General features: G+C 37.1%; 1 protein-coding gene across 5 annotated transcripts in view; it reads left to right on the top strand.

Annotated features, from left to right (window-relative positions):
- RSPO2 (R-spondin 2) overlaps positions 1-22,723 on the top strand; it is a 169,428-nt gene that overhangs the window by 109,142 nt on the left and 37,563 nt on the right. For 3 of the 5 annotated variants that reach the window (XM_003903067.3, XM_009213481.3, XM_017962226.3), the window contains one exon: positions 597-785. In XM_003903067.3, coding sequence (XP_003903116.1) covers positions 597-785 — 189 coding nt within the window. Of the gene's footprint in view, positions 1-596; positions 786-10,468; positions 21,522-22,723 lie in introns of those variants that run through there. The other 2 variants (XM_017962225.3, XM_009213482.2) reach the window with 2 other exon arrangements.

The following is a 22,723-nucleotide window of genomic DNA, read 5'->3' as shown; positions in this document are numbered from 1 at the left end:
CATGGTTGGAATTGGAAGCCATTATGCTTAGCAAACTAATGCAGGAAGAGAAAACCAAACACCACACGTTCTCACATGTGAATGATGGGAACACATAGGCACATGGTGGGAAACAACACACACTAGGGCCTATCAGGATGGGGGCAATGCAGGGAGGGAGAGCATCAGGAAGAATAACTAATGGATGCTGGGCTTAATACCTGGGTGATGGGTTGATCTATGCAGCAAACCACCATGGCACACATTTACCTATGTAACAAACCTGCACATCCTGCACATGTACTCCTGAACTTAAAAGTTGAAGGAAAAAACAGAACTGACCAATAGTATCCTTTGAAAACTAAACTAAGACAAATGGAAAGTAACAGCTTATGAATTACTTAAGGGGTATTTTTTTTGATAGAAGTATTCTATGGTTCAAAAAATTAAAGTTCCCAAAAGGCAAGTATAGGTCTTCAAGACTGTACCACTTAATTTTTGATATCCCAAGGTGGGGCCAGTGAAGGAACACTGCTATGTAAATTTGATGACAGTAAAGCAAAAAGATACTAACTTATGTGCTTGTGTTTTTTTCTTTTTCTAAAAATCTTTACTAGAAGGATGTGAAGTTGGTCATTGGAGCGAATGGGGAACTTGTAGCAGAAATAATCGCACATGTGGATTTAAATGGGGTCTGGAAACCAGAACACGGCAAATTGTTAAAAAGCCAGCGAAAGACACAATACCATGTCCAACCATTGCTGAATCCAGGAGATGCAAGATGGCAATGAGGCACTGTCCAGGAGGTAGGTCTCGATATAATCACTACTGTGTGCTGTGTGCTTTCTGAATTCTCCTGCTTCCTAACCACCCTCCCTTCCAAAAATAAGTATTTATCTTTGAAGGAAATCCGATAATATTGGTGAGGGGATAAAGTTTTGTTGTACTTACTTAAAAACAAATGCTTCAGTTGTGAAAAATATGAAGGGCATATTTTATTACTTTCATAATACCTTAAACATAACTTAGGAGAGTACCTTAGTAATGAGCTTTCTAAAATGAGGTTTCTAAATGTGTTTTGGTGGCTTTTTCTGCAAATGTACCATAAAAGCGGGTTCTTATGAAATCAGGCCTTTGCAGATGTTGCTCTGAGGGAAGCGGCCAACTTTCAGTTGAGAAGAGTTTAGATTAGAAAGGTTTATGGAGTCTGTAAAATCATCTGCATCGTTACTAGTTGAAGATGACAACTTAAAATAAACTTGCCCAAACACTGGGAGGAATAAACATTGTCTTAATGTTACCACAATTAGCCGTTTCTCTTTGTTTTGATAATAATTTGTAGAAAACAGCTACTGGTATGTGTGTGTTTACTCAGATCTTTGTAGTAATTGTGCTGATTTGCAGTAATTATTCTGTAATAACAGGATTAGGCCCATTTAGAAATTGGAAGAGCACATAGCTGAGGTGCTGGCCGACACGGAATCAGTAAGTTGAAGTGCGGGTCTGAGCCCTGTCACTGTGCTTGTCCCTAAAGCAGTAATCACTGGGTTACATTTATTTTATCACGGGCGGATGCTACATTGCCATTCGCTCAAAATAGAAGAGCAAAAAAGAAAGTTGTGTTTGGAAAACTGCTCTGTAAAATAATCATAACTTTTGCTTGCCTTCATTCTTTCTGTGGGTGCATAACTTTTCAGCTTTATGACCATAGCCCAGAAAGAGAATATATAACTGCTTAAAACAGGTTTATATCCGTGTTATGCTGCCTCATAGAGAATGTCTATGATCCATGGAGAAAGACAAAACTTTTAAGACTCGAAGACTCCAGTTGGCCTTTGAGAACTATTGGATCCAGATTCAGAAGCTACTATTAGGAAAGCAGCTTTTCCTCTTGAATTAGTTTTGCTTTTCCTTACTGGATCTTTGAAACAAAGTTTTTGTGGGTCTGCTTTTCACTAACAAGGATGGTTTTGTTCACTTAAACTAGGTATTTTTCAGTCAAAATATAAGAAAATATTTTCTTACAAAACTAATAAGCCACTTCTTGGATAGCTGAAAGCATTTAACCTGCAACCTTCTCCCTAAAAACAAACCTGATGTATTCAGGTATTGGAAATAAAGACGTTCTTTGTTGTATATTGTTTATATAACTAGCCCCTCCCCCATTCCTCTTCCAGCAATGTGGTCCCCCAATTGTGGTTTACATTAATAGCAAAAATTAAACTGAAAATGCTCCTGTAACAAACATGCTTGTGTGTAAAAGAGGCAACACATTTCCCTCCTCTCCAAAACTCTTTATTTTGACCTAGCCACAGTCTGACTTGAGAATTTTCTAGATAACAGCTAGACTGTTAACCATGATATTTATTTCATTTGTATTTTTCATGTTAACAACATACTGTCTTAGTCGAATACAACTTGATACTGTCAGCAATTTAAATGATGCCAAAATAAATGCTTATGTATCATCTGCTAATATTCTCTTTTTGACAAATCAGTAACAGACTGATTTAATTCTTATTGACGTTTTATCAAGTTTTACTTATTAGGAAAGACTAGCTGTAGCTCTAATTCTTGTATCTACATTTTCAGTTTAATAAAATCAATTTTATATAACCTTTAAATAGGTTTTCAAAGTTATATCAATTTGTTTACTGTTTCATTAAAAGGAAGCTAAATATAATTGCTGAGCGAAATGGCAAATTATTCTGTAATAAAGTAACTTATATTTACAAATGTAGGAAATGAAAATTAGAAAATTAGCTTTGTAACTTGAGCACCGATTGATAAAAATTGGCGTAACTTCCAGGGGAGTATCCCACCTTGCCTCAGGTGAGAGAGGGAAAAGTTCCTTTCTTCAATAGGTCACGGCAACTAATGGAAGAATGGAGAAGAAAGCCACTTTATCCCTTTTTACATCTTGATTTGATTTCAGTGATCTGCTTTGACAAACCATGCAAAAATGTAAGTTGTAATCAGGTTGGGAATACAGGCATTTTTAAGATCTTTGCAACATATGTATGGATTTTTCTCCTGTTGGAGCCAATCTTAACCTGATTGCACACAAACGCAGCCTAAAGCTCCTTCACACTAAAGTGGCAGCACATTAAAATCAGCTGCTTTTGATTACTGAAAGGCACAAGTTAGAGGTCAGTGTAATGGTATAGTCATCACTATGCATATAAGATATTACATTGAAAACTATTAAATATGAAAACATAAATGGCTTTAAGAGTTTGTTTTTTTTTTTAAGTGTAATGCTTAGCCTAGTTTTTTCCTTAACTGTTATATGCTTATTTGCTTTCTTTTTTAAAAAAAAAAATCAAAGAATATCTGGAAATATCTTAAGTAGTAGATCAATTTACACTTGAAATACTCAGTCTTCATTCCCAAACTTTTCCTTTAGATCAGTTATCTTGCTTTTTCATTTTTGATAGCAGAACCTGTAAGGTTTCTTGGGCTTTTCCAACAATCATTCTTCAGAGTCCTGGTCTGGAGCTATCTGGGTCCCTACATCGTGTCAACTTGTTAATTCCGTGAGCCCTGACAAGTCACTTAACCTCTCTTGGCCTCTATTTCCTCGTTTGTAAAATTGAGGGTTTGGGGGCAGGGGTTAGGTGATCTCTGAGGTCCTGTTCTGTTCTAAAATCTGATATACTAGGATTAATTGCCAAAAGATGCAGGCAAATTCTGTGGCTGTCATATGAAGTTGAGGAAGAGACTTGGAAGGCCAGTAGCGTAGTTTCACAACAAAGGATCTGAACACTTTCCCAGTAGCTAGCTGCCCCCTGCATTTGCCAAACTTTCCACATCCAGCAGCTTTCAGCTTCCTACTTCAGGGAGGACTCTGCTTAGTCCTTCAAAGACTAACCAAGATTATTTTTAAATCTGTACATGACCTGTGACTTAGCTACCAAGATAGCAGACTGATTTATGGAGAATGACAGAAGAGAAAAGGGAGCATAAAAGACCATGGGAAAAAAAAGAGGCTGGGCGTGATGGCTCATGCCTGTAATCCCATCACTTTGGGAGACCAAGGCAGGCAGATCACGAGGTCAAGAGATCGAGACCATCCTGGCCAACATGGTGAAACCCCGCCTCTACTAAAAATATAAAAATTAGCTGGGCATGGTGGCAGGTGCCTATAGTCCCAGCTACTCGGGAGGCTGACACAGGAGAGTGTCACAGGCTTGAACCTGGGAAGTGGAAGTTGCAGTGAGCCAAGATCGCACCATTGCACTCCAACCTGGTGACAGAGCAAGACTCCATCTCGGAAAAAAAAAAAAAAAAAGATGGATACTGTGAGAAAAAAATATTGAACACTGAGTATAGGAAACAAGTGAAAAAAAGAGTGAATAACTTGAAAATGAAAGCTGTACTTCATTGCAGATATAACTGTCTCCACTCCCTTTGCCCTCTCCCTGAGTATACTAATTAAGAAAATCATGTTGGGACCAATTTATGAATAACCTAAAGCTTTAAGTGGAAAGAATTTCAAGTCTGGGCCATGTTGTACATTAGGGAATATCTTAATACAAAAGTATGAACATGCCTTTTGTCCTATATTTAAATGACACATGAAAGAACAAATTTGTGGTTGCTAAAGTATTATGTTGGAGGATGCTCATGTACAGGACAAAATGTCATCTGTAGGTGGCTATGGTCTTCTACCCTTTCACAGGAGGATTGACCAACATCATGATCTCAATCAGAAATATTCTGTCCTCTCTGTATGAGACTCCCTGCTTTTTTTGTCAAGCCTCATCACAACTCATTTTGTTAATTTATTTCATCAGATATTTGTTGAGCACTGCTATGTGCCAATCATAAGTCTAGGCATGGGATTGCTCAAAGAGTCCTTAGCTTTTTCTAGCAGAAATAGCTGCAATAAAGAAGTGGGCGAGTGTACATAATCTCATGTGGAGACAAGGGCTGTGGAGACAAGTAGGACAGGGAGCTAGTGAATGGGTCAGGGTATACTATGTTATGTAGGGTGATCAGGAAAATTGAGGAAGTTACATTTGATCAGAGATCTAAATGAAGGATATACTTTGAAGCTTTAAGGGAAATTATTTTTGGAGCATCCTTGATTCTCCTGCCATATTTTAGGGAAGCTCCATGGAGGCTCTAACTGGTACAAGGTGTTACATAACAAGTTACTAGTGGTAGAACCGAGAGTAGGACTGTCATCCTGCTGCTTAGGAAACCTGTTTTCCTGTGCTTTTTCCTTGGTCTTTATGATAAAGACCAAAGATAAAGCCATGGTTGTCCAACATTAAATTCCCCAACTTTTAACCATTTCTCCCTTGATGCAGAAATATCATTTTACTTTTGCCCCACAAATGCTTTTAAACAACCCTGCCATCGCCATCCCTTCCAATTTGGAATCACTAGTGAAACATATCCCAATGATCATTGCATAAGAGCTAAAGTGTTGAGCCACTGGCTTTGTTTTGATTCAGCTTCCCCTGTGAAGGCCCTACTCTCCTTTAGAGTCATCGGTCCTTGGTTGGTGGGGGGAAAATGTGGCTTCAAGATTGTCGTTGCCATTCTTAATCTTTCAAAGCCAGCCCTCTAGAAAAGACTGCCTTGTGTGGAGCCACATCCGACATTCATCTCTGACCATTGCTCCTTGGCCTACACAGAAGCCCTGGGTAAACTGATACCCATCTCCACATCAGAAGGCTCTGTGCCCAGCATGTTTTTTGCTTTCTGACACATTTCAAATATCGGACTCTTAGAGTAATTAAGGTGATGCTTTATCATATGCTGGGATAGCCTTCTGCCTCTTTTGCTCATGGCAGCCTCAACTCACCATAGTGCAGGTTTTAGTAACCACACAGTAGTTCTTTAAACTCCAGTCACATTTTCTTAGTACTCTGATAAAATGTAAGTATGAAATCTGCTACCATATACTATTTTAATTTTAGAATATTCTTTCTTTCTTCAAAAGTGGTTCTTGGTAGGAAACAAAAGAATTAGCCGCTTAGAACTTTAATCTCTGCAAAAATCTACTTTTTAAAAGGTAGTAGTAGTAAGACTTCTCCAAACCTATGTTTTTTTTTGTGTGTGTGTATAAACTGACAGCAACATGTGGACTGGGTATTAGATAATATAACTAAAGATGGTTGTAGATTGTGATAGATTAACCCCAGAGCAGGAAATAAGCACATTTTTCAATGGGACGGGGTCAAGAAAATATGCTATGGACATATGTTCTTTATTTCTCTATATTTTGTTTACATTTGAGTCACAATTTATGTGGTCTGCTTTGTACATGTGACCCTAAAGAGTAGCTTGGAAGAGAAGAGATAAGAGACAACCTCTTTTCTTTTAGAGTTTGTCAAGAATGTCGATATTAAAACTTATGTGAAGAAGAGAGCATCTAAAAGGAAATTCTTATTGCCTTTCTGTTTGCTATGCTAAAAGTGTTATGTCTCTCTGAGAAATCAATGATTTGTGTTAGTCATTTTAAATTAAGCAAGTGATACTATTTTCCAGGTACTCTGGCTACATGGAAGCTAATAGTTGTGTGTGTGTGTGTGTGTGTGAAGGGATTATGAACTGGGAGGGTAACCCTTAAGTAGCCACTTTGAAAATGTTAATGTATAATTATTAAGTTGGTATTAAACAAAGATCCACTTGCCTCCAAACATTCCTTTCACTAGCTAAAGTGTCTGAAATTCCTGCTTCAGGGGTCTTAACAGAATCTTAAGATTAATCCCCTTCGTATCCCCAGCCCACCCTTGCTTTTAAAAATATTTTTGCTCATTTTCTGAAAGTGGGCAGAGGATAGCCAGTGGCACCTGGTGATGGTGGTGGTAGTTTTTCTTTTCAGGGAATAATTTCTTTCAGATTGACTAATTTTCACATATTGGAGGGTAAGGGTGTGAGGAAATGAGGGGGGCAGAAAAGGGGTCTCTAAATTAGACACAGTCTTGGGCATAGACATGGCCATAGACATAAATATAAGGGGGTGCAAAACACTCAGAATGTGGAGGATGAGGGGGTGGGCATGAGACAACTTTTCTCAGTTTTCTCAGTTTCATTTTGAGACAATCCGAGTGCTGGCCTTGCTTGCCTGCGGGGCAGGCAGTGAGTGAACTAGTGGAGGAAGACACACCTTTGTGCTATTCTCCACAGCTTCCCATCTGGAATCTCTACGAGCCCCATTTCAATGTAGTCTGGGGCATCACATACTAGTTTCTTTTATGGGTACTTGTAAAAAGAATTTCTCAACTACATATGCCACTGAAGACCCAAAGTTCTATGCAGTAAGCTACTCTTATGGTAATATATGTAAAACAATTTTTACAATATTCCAAAATAAAAACAACTTTAATAGGACACACATGGTGTCAGTGGTAGATATTTTTCCCCCTCTGTACAGGAGACTCATTATTCCCTTTTATAAGATAGGAAAGTCTTAAGTATAAATGCCCTAATCAATTCTTGGAACAACTTATTCTCAGCTGGGCCTGGTGGCTCACATCTGTAATCCCAGCACTATGGGAGGACAAGGGGGCAGATCCCCTGAGGTCAAAAGTTTGAGACCAGCCTGGCCAACATGTGGTGAAACCCTGTTTGTACTAAAAATACAAACATTATCTGGGTGTGGTGGTACATGCCTGTAATCCCAGCTACTTGGGAGGCTGAGGCAGAAGAATCTCTTGAACCCAGGAGGTGGAGGTTACATTGAGCTGAATTTGTGCCGCTGCACTCTAGCCTGAGGGACAGAGCAAGACTCCTCAAAAAAAAAAAAAAATTATTCTGCCCATCACCTCATCAGATACTTCTCTGGGATCTTTAAATGGTGTTGATAAAAAGAGCGGTCAGTTTGCTCATTTAGACTTCCTGTAATACTTCTCTAGCTAGTAGATTAACCTAGAGCTGTATGTGTAGATATCCTTCACTATCAGAAGACAAACATTTTACTGAAAAGAATGACCGAATTTTACTAAAATATCAGCATGATTCATGTCATCATACAGAAGTAGTTGAGATGATAAAATTACTTTGTGTAACAGAGGTGTAAATTTTTTACCATTAATTAACCTAAAAATGTAAAGGCAGTAGTTTTTGCTTTACAATTGACCTGTTAATATGATACTCAGACCTAATGTTACTTTGTATTAATATTATTGTCTTGTGTTTGAGGACTTTGGAAACTAGGAGCAAAATAATTGAGCTTGTCAAGAGACATTTAATAATTGATGCTGTGTCCATATATCCTGCCCATTACTCAAAAGATTTAGTAAGAACTTAATGTACAAAGACATGAGATAACATGGTAAAAAAAAAAGTAAACTATTAAAACTAGGAATAATTTAAATTAGAATAAGAGCTCAGGCCCGAATAAAAGAAAAAAACAGGCTATTTGAATCTATGTCGGTTGAAGTAATTGAGCCAAAAATTGGACTTTAGGTTTGCTACCAGGCAAAGGGAAAAAGTAGATGTGGTTTTAGGTTGATTTAAAATAAATGATTAATTTTAAAATATCAATTTAGTAGCAGCTTTTAGAGGGGAAAATCACATATGTATGTATCTATATTTATACACAACACATATTTACACATGTATGGTACATGTACGCATGCACATATATACAAATACTTATTCCAATTTCAGACACATTAAAGTGTGCATGTGTGTTCGGAGAGGTAGTATGACTTATGGAATTGAGGAAATTCTCACAAAAATAAGAATATAGCTCAGTAGGGAGGCAAACGCTAAACACATTTCTGCAGTATTAGGCTTCTCAAGTGGGAAATCACATGGTGGATGATGTCATCACACCACCCACATCACATACATCCTTCCAAAAGGTAGAAAGCAGCTTGGTGTTTATCCTTGGATGAAAGCTGAAGGTGTGATTTTGAACTTGACTCAATAGTGGCATGAGTAATACTGATTCAGGACTTTAAAAAAATTGTATAAATTTTAAGGGTACAAGTGCAGGTTTGTTGGTGTATTGCATAATGGTGAAGGTTAGGCTTTTAGTGTAACCATCGCCCAAATGATGTACATTGTATTCATTAAGTAGTTTCCTATTGCTTATTCTCCTCTCAGCTTCCCAGATTCTGAGTCTCCAGTTTCTATTATTCCATACTGTACGTCCATGTCTACCTCTTATTTAGTTCCCGTTTATAAGTGAGAACATAAGAGTTTTCTGTTTGAGATATTTAACTTAGGATAGTGGCCTCCAGTTCCATGGAATCAAAATGTTTTGACTTATCAGTTGTTTTTTGCAGTAATCACCCAGTAGGCTATTTTAATGAATATGGTATGCCTTTGGAACGTCATGGTATCTGTTAATGTAGGAAACGTGCAGATCTACATTTATAGCAGTACAATTCAAAATTGTAAAAACATGGAACCAACCTAAATGCCCATCAAAGAGTGGATAAAGAAAATGTGTATATGCACCATGGAATACCACTCAGCCAGAAAAAAACAATGAAATAATGGCATTTGCAGCAACCTGGGTGGAGTTAGAGACTATTATTCCAAGTGAAGTAACTCAGGAACAAAAAAACAGATTTTGTGTGTTCTCATTTATAAGTAGGAGCTAAGCTATGGGGACACAAAGGCATAAGAATGAAATAATGAACTTTGGGGACTTGCGGGGAAGGGGGTGAGGGATAAAAGACTACACATTGAGTACAGTGTACACTTCTTGGGTGACAGTCAGAAATCACTACTAAATAACTTACTCATGTGACCAAAAACCACCTGTTCCCCAAAAACTATTGGAAAAAAAAACCTCCCCAGGTGTTTCTAATATGCAACAAAATTTGAAACAAAAAAGGTGCAGACATATTATATTGTGGGGGCAGTTACTCTTCAAACTTGTCAGCAAACATGTATTTTCTAAAAAGATATTCTTTTTTTTTTTTTTTTTTTCCCTGAGATGGAGTCTTGCTCTGTTGCCCAGGCTGGAGCGCAGTGGCGCGATATCGGCACACTGCAAGCTCCGCCTCCCGGGTTGGCGCCATTCTCCTGCCTCAGCCTCCTGAGTAACTGGGACTACAGGCACCCGCCACCACACCTGGGTAATTGTTTTTGTATTTTCAGTAGAGACGGTGTTTCACCGTGCTAACCAGGATGGTCTTGATCTCCTGACCTCGTGATCTGCCCGCCCCGGCCTTAAGATATTCTTAAATAAGGTCAGGAGTTGCATATTTAGGTGCAGAGTTGTTTCTGGTGATTATCTCAAGGCCTGTATTTGTATTTTTAGATAAACTTTTGCAATTTTTTTTTTGTTTCCTTTCCAAGGCTGGTCTTTGATCATCTTAATCTGTGTCAAAGCTATTTGTTATGAGAGAACCAAGTAGATTTTGAGTAACTGTTTACCGAGTTGCATTGACTTTTAAAAAAATACGTTACAGGATGCCTTCCAATTTCTCTTCCAACCTACTTCCCCAAGATAATCCAGTGTTGGAGTTGGGATTTTAAGCAATCTGTGATTTTTCTATTGCCATGTCTGTAGGTCCATCGAATCAATTGACTAAGCATCCGTTACTTCCTCTGTTCTAAAGAAATGCGAGAATTGGGAAGAAGGATTGATACAAACAAGAGAGTTTATAGCCAGGTTGTGGAATAAGAAAATGCACATTAAAACTAAAAGGCAAAGCTTAATTTTTAAATTCTTGAGAGTCAGGTAAGTATGACATTGTTACAGACTCTGATACTCTAGAACAAAAAGGGAGTTTTTAGCTGCCATTGTCAGGGAATAGGAATAGTCCCTGAAGAGGAAAACTTATATTAGGAGGAGTGGGTAGAAACCATGTTTAAAAAGGGGGATCATTTTAGACAGAGAACACTGTGAGGAAAGATACACCAAAAATGTGCCTCATGCACCCAAGGGAGGGTGAGCAAATGAACCTGGCTGAAATGCAGAATTTGTGAATGGCAGTCACAGAAGCTCACAGCAAAAAATATAAGTTGCAGCCTGACTGAAGTGTGTCCATGGAGAAGACAAGGAGTTTGAAATTTTACCTTGTACACTGTGGAGAGCCATGAGACATTTGAGTGTGAAGGTGTTTCAGTAGAAAGCTGACTGAAGACGGAAGTGACTGAAATGGTGTTGGTAAAGTGTTAGGAAGAGAATCAACTGTACATCCCTGATTTACAGCAGAGCATTAAACAGAGTCTGAGTCTGATGAGAGAATTAGCAGAGAATACTTACGGGTTCTGATGTTTATGCGTTTTTCTGTTGTTTGCTTTTCTAAAGAGCGGAGGATTTTTGCCTTGGCTTGCGGTCCATTGTAACCCCTGTATCTCTTTTTGCCAACTTTCTAAGCCAAGCAATTCCCTAGTTCGTATTTGTGCAGTTTTTTCTTTTTCTTTTTTTGAAACCTAGGCACAATTTGCTTTCACCCTAAATGAACTATATTTGTTTCTAACTACTACTTTCATCTGCCATTTACCAAGGTCCTTGGATGTAGTATTTTCTATTTTCTAGCTTGCCATGTTAACCTTCTAATGGGTTTCCCATACCAGCCAGCTTGGAGTACTCTGAAAATTTAAAGCACACAAATCAAATATTATTCAGGTCAAGGATGAAAATGTTCCTACAAAGTTCAATTTGAATTGTATAATCTAACATGGTTTTATCTAGCATGTCGCTGACTAGCAAAAGCAGTGTCCTGGAACATTAAGTTGAAAAGGATTCTGAGTTAAATGCTGTGTTCAGGAGAAAACCATGTAGCTAATCAATTTGAAGTTTGTGGCGCGAAGTGGGAAGCAATGTATTTTGTGTTCATTCCTCTGAATTCTAATCCCTTGACCTGTTCTGCTTACAACTCTTCCTGCTGCCTACTCTCCAGGCTCACCTATAGGACACACTTGGACATCTTTGACAAATAATCGTCTAGCTTTTATTTTTCACCTTCAGTGATGGTGGATGTGTTTGTATGTTGGAAAAAACAGAATTGAGAAATTTAAATGGGGTTTTAAATTTGGTGTATGGCTGGTCTTGACCACTTATGGGTTGAATGACAAGTCACTTTATTTCCCAAAGCTTAGTCATGTATGACATGTAATCTCAACAAGATTCCTGAGAGCAGTAAAGGGACATGCATGCAAACAGGTGACTTGTTACTATTCTGCTACATTTTGTTGTAGTCCTATTGTTCATTATACAATATTTTTCATCTTTGTTATAGCTGGTCTGTTTTTGCCTCTTCACTCTCCTTTAAATTTGGCCTACCTTGTGGCTTCAACTATCATTCAGACATGCACCTTCCTCTGTGTCCCAGTCCCACAGATTTGTCCCTTCGTGAGCACTTTTCCCTAGGTGTCCTGCCAGCGTGCGCAACCAAGCATAGCTAAAGTGTAACTGTCTTTGCAAAGCCTCGTTTCTCCTGGACAGCCCCCCTTTACAAAGGCATCACTAGTCTTCCAGTTACGCAGATTCGCAGTCCTATCTTTGAATCTTTTCCTCACATTCAGACAGATTAGGAGACGAAGCTTTGCCCAACCACCTAAAAATGTATGAACTAGAGAAGTTTACTTAATCTCTCTAAACTTCAGTGTCAGCATCTATGTTACAGGGATAACAGATGCTTGCTTCACAGGGCTGTTATGAGGATTAAAGGACATCATTCATACTTTGCCTAGCACAAGGTGAAGGATCAGAAAGTGTGAGTTCTTTAAATAACTACCCACCCAGTCTTACATCTCAATGCTCCACACATCTTCATTTTTATCATCTCTACTCAAAGACTGTTAATTCTCTTTACCTAGAATGTTGCTATAACTTTTGTTGGGCAGAGGGAGCAAATGTTAATTTGCATTTCAGCGAACAGGTGTGTCAACATATACAAAGGTGAACTCGTTTCACTTCATCTACAGTGTAATATAGGCGGTAAAATTGAAACATTAAATTTTAAAAATGGTAGGAACAGGCACTGAGTCTCCTGATTAGCATAGGGCCTGGAACAGAGGAAGCCTCAAATATTGAAAGAATGAGGGTTGCAGGATGAACAGGGCAGGCTAATGGTGGCTGAGGAGGTGAGACTCCAGAATATAGACCTGGAGTATGGGACAACTGAATAAATGAAAAGGAGGGTGAAGGAAAAAGATAAACTGCGCAAAAATGTGAAAATATGGGATGTATACAGCCTAACATTTACTTAAATATGGAGAGCCTGTTGAAACAATGCATGTGTTAGGTAGCAAAAGAATAAAAATTGGGGCAAATAATAGAAATAAGGAAAAAGAATGAACTCAGGAGATAAATCAAAATCTGTAAGAGTTGGTTACCAAATTGAATCTCATAGATTGGCCATTCCAGAAGAATTTGAGGTTTGCAGAATTCACACAGGGAAGAAAAAGTTATTGCCCATTTGTGATGATTCATTGACAAGGATATTTTTCCTTTGGAAATTTAATTCCTTAAACCATTATATAATTAGTAATTCAGTCTTACAGACAGCATGGGGCTTGTAGAAGAGAAGGAAACTCTAGGCCTAGATTCAGAAGTGATAAAACTAGATTCTGTACAAGATATCATTGTGCATGGATTTTTCTCAGGGTTTGGAGAGAGACCTGGCAAGTAGGTATCTGGACTCTCATCCTTGGTTGAATAAGGTAGTTCTGTTTTTTTCCTCTCTTTGGCATTTCAGGAATTCTGTATGCATGAGTAAAAAGAGCATGTCTTCCTATAAAAACAGAACTTCAAGATGCACTCATTTGCATCCCTTCCTTTGTAGACTGGAAACTAAAGTGCTGAGAGGTGAGAGAGTGAATTCCCCATGATGATGGTAGATGATGAAGCAAAGCTTAATTCTTGCTTTGATGTTAAACCTAGAGCACTTTCTCCCATACGGCTTCTTTGTCTTTCAACCCATAATAATCCCTGAGAATTGCTCAGATGTAATGCAATTAAGATTTTTTGTGTTATGGTATAGAACCACTGTGGTGATTGGGCTATTATTTTTGCAGTGTTTCCTCTCAAAAGAGCAGTATGAAACTTGGCATGGACTGGATTCAATAACATGTCTCCTATTTGCGGTGGATTCTGCAAGATTCTATGATAGACCAATAAAAAGTTACCTTTTTAAGTGGCTTACAATCTTTCATTTGGATATACAAATTATATATACTTAAATATAGTATAAAGTGGATAAGCACATGATATATACCTCAATAAAATTTTTAAATCTTGAATTGCCCTATAACATTTTATTCAGCAGTTATTATCTTTCCTTAGTCCTAGGAGAACATTTTCACAGATTTTCTGCTCACTTTTTGGTAATACAATCCTATTAGTCATTGATGCAATCTTAATTTAGTTATTAGAATGTCTATTCCAAGATAATAAACCAGAGACTTGAATTATAAGTCTGATTATCACCATAAACTTAGAAAATATGCAAAAGACTTTGGCTTATTTAAAGAGTCTATTTTGCAAAATACTAAGTGCTTCCACCTCTTTCTTGAAAACTCTAAAGGAAATGAACCTCTAAATAAATGAAATGGTAAAAGCAATTGAATATTAATCCAGGTAAGATGTGTATTGTGTAGGCTCCCATCCCCCTCTCCCTCTCTTCTTTTCATCTTACGTCAAAACCTGTGGAAGAAAACCACATGCCTGTATCTTGCATCTGTGCACAGATTCCTTGTAGTAGTCTTGTCTTTTACATGGTAAGAGTGGTATTGCTAACTTGAGTAATTTAAAGTAATTTTGGCCTCAAATGTCAAGTGTCTGTTGCATTTCAGATCTTCCTCTATTTGGTATAATTGTCAACTCTAAGTGCGCAGATTGACTTAATATAGTCATCAAATATGCTTTGAATTAAGAGTTATTTGGGTTGCTTCTGTAGCTCTGTTTGAAGCAGTGTACTCTATGTTGCCGTTACCAGTTTGCTTCTACTTTATCAGAAACATAAGACCTGGATATCCCAAGAACCGCTATGTGAAATTTCTCCACCAGGCGGATGGCATGAGAGCATGTTTAGTTGCAAAACTATAACATCAGTAGTAGCCTAATTTGAACCATTCCTTTTAAAATAGCTTACATTTATTAAGAACTTGCTAAAAGGAGTTCAAGCAAGGGTGGTGACCTCTTAAACACCCATATTTCAAAAGTTTTTTTTTAACCATACAGTTCTCAAAATGTTGATATTTTATGTAACTTTCAGTACTTAGTAACATTATTCCACAATCAGTATTATGCAATGAACGCATAAAGATTGAAAATTTGAAAATATGCGATCACTTATTGTGTGTGTGTGTGCGCAAGCACGCGCGCGTGTGTGCATGTGTGCATGTTGTGGGGAGGAGAGGGAATTAGTATTTTCAGCACTGCATTTAAGGAAATGTTCAATGTTGGGCTCAGCATTTTGTTTGACAGTTGTCACATTGTTTTCATTGTCTCTCCACTTTTGTTTATTTCCCTGCTGCTTAAGCAGCCTGATGAAATCTCATCAGCTAACTGGGACTGAATTTTGATGAGTGCCAAGTTGCTTTGATGAAATCTACTGTAATCATCTTAAACCCAACTTTATTTGGCTTTAATGCTGGCATTTTCCATATTGAGAAAATTAGTGCATTTGTCCACTACTGGAGTTGGAAGCCCAGAAAGAAACAAAGATAGTCAAATAAAAACAACAACCATAATTTAAGTTCATTTTATACCTTTGAATGCATGGATAAGCTAGCTTTGAAACAAACTTCTTTTTTTTATGTTTTAGCATCTGTTTCTTTTAACAACAACAATAATCAGGATTAGTTATTAGCCAAAAGTATCTTCACCCATAAACAACTAGAAAAAGCAAATGTGTAGTTCCTGTTGACCAGAAAAAAAGCTTTACTGTTCTGTTTTCTGGATTTTCCTAAGAGGAGCAAACATGATTTTAGTATTTTATACTAAAATTCAAGATACTTCATTTTATGAACAAAGAAATTTAGTTTAAAATTTTTACTTTCTAGTGCTATTTCCGGCTACAAAGTCAGTACTATAAGAGAATCAAAATATCCCAAACTTAGGTCTTTATTTCAGATACTTAAGATGTAGAAGAAATTGAGCTTACTGAAATTTTATGTAATGAAACTATGTGATAACACTGTATCTCTTAGGAGATCATTGTGACACAGGTCATTATCTCTTAGGAGATCATTGTGACAATTTCAAGAGGCTTAGACATTAGATCATAGCACTGCAAATGGTTTTGAAAATGTTAACATAGGCAGAAATAAGATATTTAGGTGTTCAGCCAATACATTTTACTCTCCTAATATAGGAAGTCGGCAACCTTCTCCTTTCCCCAGGGCTTCTAAATCAGATTTGTCCTGGGGCTGGAATTGGAAGAGAGACCCTACTTTTAGGGTAACCATGGGCAGTTTAGCCACCCTTGGAGGTTCTTGGGGAGACCAGGGCTGTTGTCTGGACACTTTGAGATTATTCTCTGCTTATCTCAGTTTTCTGGTTTGAGTTGATTCTCGTAAGTTACTGTCAAATCTTGACCCTCAAAGGCTGGCACAGAACATCCCCACTCTAAAACTCCTACAGATGGTGGCAGTTTAATTGAAGGCAGATAATTGGTGGCAGTTCTGTGGCCTTGGGGGAAAGTTATATAGATTTCTACACAATCACGAGGCTTTCTAGAACCTAATTCAAATCTTTCCCCTTTCATGTTTTTTCCTTTGTCAGTTTTCAGTGGGTCTAACCTGATTTATGAATCACTAACTATAAAGAATTCACTTCACAGTTTTACTACATTGTTTACAGAGTGTTCAATCAAGAAGCACTTCAGAATTACACCATTACCAAGTCTGCTTACTGTGAAACCAAGCAGCTTTCTGCGTGTGGGCAGAACGGGATCAGCAACATGCTGACTCTCAGTGGTTAGATTTATTCGTGGTCAGAGTGGTCTCTTATGGTGATATAAATTTCACTTTATTTTATATCTTAAGTAATTCATGATAGTTTTGATTTATGTTTAAGTAAATATCTAGCTGGGGGCTATCTTAATGGATTTTACAGAAGAAGCCCCAAAATAAAAAATTAAAAATGGTCTACATTTATTGTGTATAGAGTGTAGAAATTGCTTTTACATAAATAACTTCAGTATTTACATTCTGCAATCATCTATTTTTTTTTGGCACACATTTATTAGTCTGTTATCATTGTAATCTAGACAAAGCATCTGATGAGTCTATTGTAACACCCAGGTTCCTAGACCTTCTTGCAGTTTGACTTAGAGGAAGGCCACCACTGAAGATAATTTCTAAATGAAGAATGTAGGAAAGTGATTTCTAACAGCTCTGTTCTGAGCCTCATTTCTGGATTCTGACTGTGTCACAGCCCCAGATGAATCTCAAATAATTATTTCAGAGTCTGGATATGATTGGTATAAGGTCCCCACCAATCTACCAGGCTGAAAAAATCAGTGAACTATACATTTTTTTTTTTTTTTTTGGTGGGGTAAGATGTGTGGTTTTACATTATAGCAAATATTTTAAAACCATGAGCTGTGATAATGAAGTGATTCAAGATTTGCAAAGGTATATAAACTGCTACAACAGAGATTAAAAAAAGAACCAAATGCTGACAGTAGGGAACTCAAACTGCTGATTCCAATTGTTTGAGGAGTTCATAAAGGGGAAATATAATAAGTCTTTCTAAAACAAAAAACCTGTATCAGAAGGGAGCTGTGATTGATGTTTTCATCAATGGCTAAAATGGTTCCATTTTTCCAATTTTTCCTCATTCATCTATTGGTTAAAATTTTGCAAATAGCTGTTTCTGTTAAATTAATTTTCTTTCAAAATTGTGCTTTGGAAGGGTTCTTTAGCTTTCCAAGTTCTTTGGTTTTTGAGGACTTGAATCTCCATTGCTTGCTAGACTCTACTTCACGAAGGGGTTTGTTGAGGCAGATGCTAAATGGCCTTGGGCCAAGAAGCTATGAGCCAAGCATTCACTGGGAGTTGAAACTTTCCTTAGAGAAACAGACCATCTGACTTTTTAATTAGAAAACTGCTCCAGTCCACACCTCAGTGTCATCTCTTGGGACTCCTAAACCAGAATCTAGGGTAGCTTTACTAGTGTTTTTCTTTTTTAAAACATGCAATAAAAATGTAGAACCATAGCCAGGGGAGGGATGAAGGGTAAGGGGGTATGTCTCAAGGGGTTGATAACAGGATTAGAACTTTGTAGAAATAATTTGCATTTCTGGCTAGTGTCTGTTATAAAACACACATACTTAACTTGACTGGAGTTATGAAACCTGGTGTTTTACATTTTGAGTTCCTTTAAGGCAAAATCCAACACTTTATCTGCTAAGCAGAAATGACCACCTCTGAGAAAATTTAAGAACTAGCCCTTACCACAGGAAGAAGTAGACTAGTTTGAGAGGAAATCCACTTGAGACGAAGCCCTTAGCCAGTTCAGTGGCAAAAGGCAGAACTTTCTTCAAATTGTTGGTTGGTGAAATTGATGATGATAGTATAATAGCAAAATCAAAGGGTTCTAGGGTGGCTGCAGTCTATAACTTTGGAGAAGCTATGTTCTGCTCTGTTGACTTATAGGGTGTCAGTTTGGATCTGTTGGTATTAGATATTTCCTTCATGTTACCTCTGGTTCAAAGATGATATTAATATTAAGCAACTATAATTTTTTAGGAGAGATACTGTTTAAACCACACTTATTTAAAATAGGCATTTTACTTGCCAGGCAGTCCCAGAAAAAATCAAGGATTGATTTTTTTTTTTTTTAAATACCAAACTAGTAGCGCATACTAGACTTTGAGATTCTATATGTTTTTTTTCTTGTTATGTTGTCAGAATGCAGGCAAAATGCTTGGCATTTAACTTGCCGTCTTCTGCCTGTGGTTCTATACAAGTTGAGAAAATGCTTTAATGGGGGTCAGTAATGCAAATGTTAAAACAAACTTCTGAACTGTTACTATTTTGCTCTCAGGAATTCAAGCTGTGCTCTTGCAAATATTCTTCATTTTTAAGTTATTGAACAGTAGAACCAGAGGCACAAGCACAGTAGAGACAGCTTTAATGTAAAAAAAAAATTAATTTATTTAAATTGTCGTTTAGTATAACTGTCCCATAATAACTTTTCCATCATTGAGCCCTTTGGTCTAGTTACTTTTCTATATTTTTTTCCCTTGTTCTCTCAGCTTGTGGTAGATCAGCTATACCACCAGGCCATCAAATGTATTCAATTTTGGAAGAAAACATTTCATGGTTGTTTAAAAATCCAGAGTATTCACATGGGGAAAGTGTGGGAGGTTTCAAGTTTCTGAAACATTCTGCAGAAAATGAAGTGATAACAGTTCCTGCCGGTGGCCATATGACTCAGTAATAACTGGAAGGAAAAAAAAATGTTTGTTTAGATTTGGCTGGAGTTAATAACAAGCAAAAATTATCTTATTTTTGCTCATAAACATGTTTCCTTTCTTCACAATCCCTTTCCTCATCTTTTGTAGATACGTGAGTCTCTCCTGACACCTGGCTTCACTCTTGGAGGGATGTTCAAAATGTATTTTGTGCTGAGTCAAGGCTTTATTTTGATTCCTACTATTCATTAAAAATACAATAACAGAAAAATCTCGTTTTTTTTTGCCGCAGTTAGCCTCTGCTATGGCAAAATGTGGGTAGCATTCATAGTAGGCGGTCCAAGGTAGATGTTTGGAAGGTTTTCATTTTAATTCCAGGACTTAACTGCCTCAGTTCATCAAAATGCTTTACTCTTTATGGTTGCAGAACGCATTTGGCACCAACATGTGCTAACTTGAGCTTTTGTTGTGTTTAAATTTCTTCCCAGCTTGGCTGGCCAGATCTTTATTTTATTTTGGTCCAAAGGCACATCTGTCACCTGTCTCCTCAGAGGTTATATGCCTCTCGGGAGGGACTCCTTTTTACTGAATCTGTGCTTTATGTTTAGCTTCCAGATACTTTACATGTTTCTATAGCCACCACCAGGTGAGCCACCCAATTTTTAATCTACTTGGTTGATGAACTGGGGAATTACAGTCTGTTTTATTGTACTTATTTATTTTCACTAAGTGGGTGGGATATTACAGCTTTAATAAATGACCTTTTGTGTTGTGAGCAGAGAGAATGTATATTTTGACAAGAAAAGCTTTTATTTCAATATGTTAAATAATTCTTGTTGGAATTCATAAATGAAAGATTTAAGATAAAGTATTTGAAGGAGGGAGGCTGAAGCATTTGCCTGGGAAAAGGTGGATAGTTAGGAACTATCACAAGACTGAAATTACATGCGTATTTCTGGGTTAATTTTAATTAATGTTTTAAAAACTCTAAATTCACAAAGACTTTAAAAAGAGGCAAAATATTTGATAAGCATGCCAAGAAATATAGCAAAACTAAAATTTTTAGCTTAATGTGGCAATAAGACTCCTAATTTTATTGAATGTTTTATCCTAACTTGAAATTTAAACTCTAATGTCACTAAGTTTTTATGTTATCAGAGTGTTATTTGATACAGCACTTCTATGCTGCAATTTCGTTTCAAGGATATTATTGTGGACAGGTTTAGGATTGTCAGTAGACTAACAAAAAATATATATACCCCATTTGTTCAGAGTGTGTGTATATGAGCAAATTGTACATTTTCATAACTGGTCTGCTGAAAATATTGACAGGGAGCACTACCTGTATATGGATCAAATTCATTTGGTGAAGCATCCAGTTACTAAAAGTTTTGGTGAGAATAACTTTATAGAAAAGCCATAATGTAGAATTGCAAATTTAGATATTTGGGGTAAGAATTATGGTGATTCTTTTGCGATCAGTTCCTTGATGACTTGGCATCTCTGGTTGATGCTAATCTGTTCCAATCTTGACACCACCTTGGGGCTCCACTTCTGGCCACTTTCTTCTGTTGAGATATGTATATATGATATATATATGTATATATCCTTCAAATGATGGAAAGTGTAATAGCAAAGAAATAAAAAGAGCAAGGGCAGCAAAGCAGTGTACAGAGAGGAAAAAAAATGTCTTCAGATTTTCTCCCCAGGGCTACCACTTAGTAAGTATGTGGACTTGGACACATCTCTGATTCTGTGGAGACTGATTATGGAACTGACATTGCAGGCTCGTGAGGTTTAACATTACCTGACTTCAAAATATGTTACAAGTCCATGGTAATCCTAACAGTATGTATTGCTGTAAAAACAGACACATAGACCAATGGAACAAAATAGTCCAGAAATAAATCCACAGACTTACAGATAACTGATTTTCAGTACAAGTGCTAACAACATACCCTGGGGAGAGGAGAGCCCCTTCAATAAATGGTGCTGGGAAAATTGAGAATCCATATGCAGAAGAATGAAACAGGACCTTGTCTCTCCCCATATACAAAAACAACTCGAGATGGATTAAAGACTTAAACTAAGGCCTGAAACCATAAAACTACTAGGAAAAAATTAGGGAAAACACTTCAAGACATTGGTCTAGGTAAAGATTTCATGACTAAGGTCTCAAAAGTACAGGCAACTATAACAAAAATAGACAAACAGGACTACGTTAAACCAAAAAGCTTCTGCACAGCCAAGGAAACAACAAAGTAAAGAGATGATCTGTTGAAAGGGAGAAAATATTTGCAAATTATTTGTCCAATAAGAGATGAATATCCAGAATATGCAAAGATCTCAAACAACAATAAACAATCCCATTAGAAAATGGACAAAGAACATGAATAGACGTTTCTCAAAAGATGACAGACAAATGCCCAACAGGTATATGAAAAAATACCAACATTACTCATCATCAGAAAAATACAAATCAAACCTGTACTTGTACCTCTGAATTTACAAGTTAAAAACATGTAAAAATATAAAAAATCCCAAACGAGATATGATGTAACCCTATTTAGAATGGTTATTGTTAAAAAGACAATACCAGATGCTGGTGAGGATGTGGAGAAAGGGAATGCTTCTATACCACTGGTGGAAATGTAAATTAATACAATAGCTATGGAAAACGGTATGGAGATTTCTCAAAAAACTGAAACTACCATATTACCAGCAATCCCACTGCTGGGTATTTATCCAAAGAAAAATCAGAATATCAACAGGACACCTGCACTCATGTGTTTATTGCAGCACTATTCACAATAGCAAAAAGATGGAATCAAACCAAGTGCCCAAGGATGGATGGATGGATGAAAGGAAATGTGGTATATAAACACAATGAAATACTATTTGGCTATAAAAGTGAAATCATATCATTTTGAGTAACATGGTTAAAACCGGAGATCATTATGTTAAGTAAAATAAGCCAGGCACAGAAAGACAAATATCACATGTTCTCATATGTAGAAGCTAAAAAATTGATCTCATGGAGATAGAGAATAGAATGATGGGATACCAGAGGATGGGAAGGAAGTGTGGGTGGGAAGGGAGATACAGAGTTTGATTGATGGGTATAAAAATATACATAGGTAGAATAAATAAACTCCAATATTTGATAGCAGAGTAGGGTGGCTATAGGTAACAACATGTATATTTCAAAGAAGCTAGAAGAGATGGTTGAAGTGTTAGCAATGCATAGAATTGATAAATACTCAAGTTGTTGGATACCCCAAATACCCTGAGTTGATCATTACACAGTCTATGCGTGTAACAAATATTCAGATGTACCCATAGATCGGTAAAATATTTTGTTATTGATTAAAAAAAAATGGTGCCTGCACATGGCTAACATTTCCTGAATGTCTCCAGCTATTTAATTAGTGTGTGGCAACTCTTTCAGC

The sequence above is a fragment of the Papio anubis genome, chromosome 8 (assembly GCF_008728515.1).
Source record: "Papio anubis isolate 15944 chromosome 8, Panubis1.0, whole genome shotgun sequence".
NCBI lineage: Eukaryota > Metazoa > Chordata > Mammalia > Primates > Cercopithecidae > Papio > Papio anubis.
The sequence above is the reverse complement of the archived record's forward strand: the minus strand, read 5'-3'. Positions and strand labels throughout refer to the sequence as shown.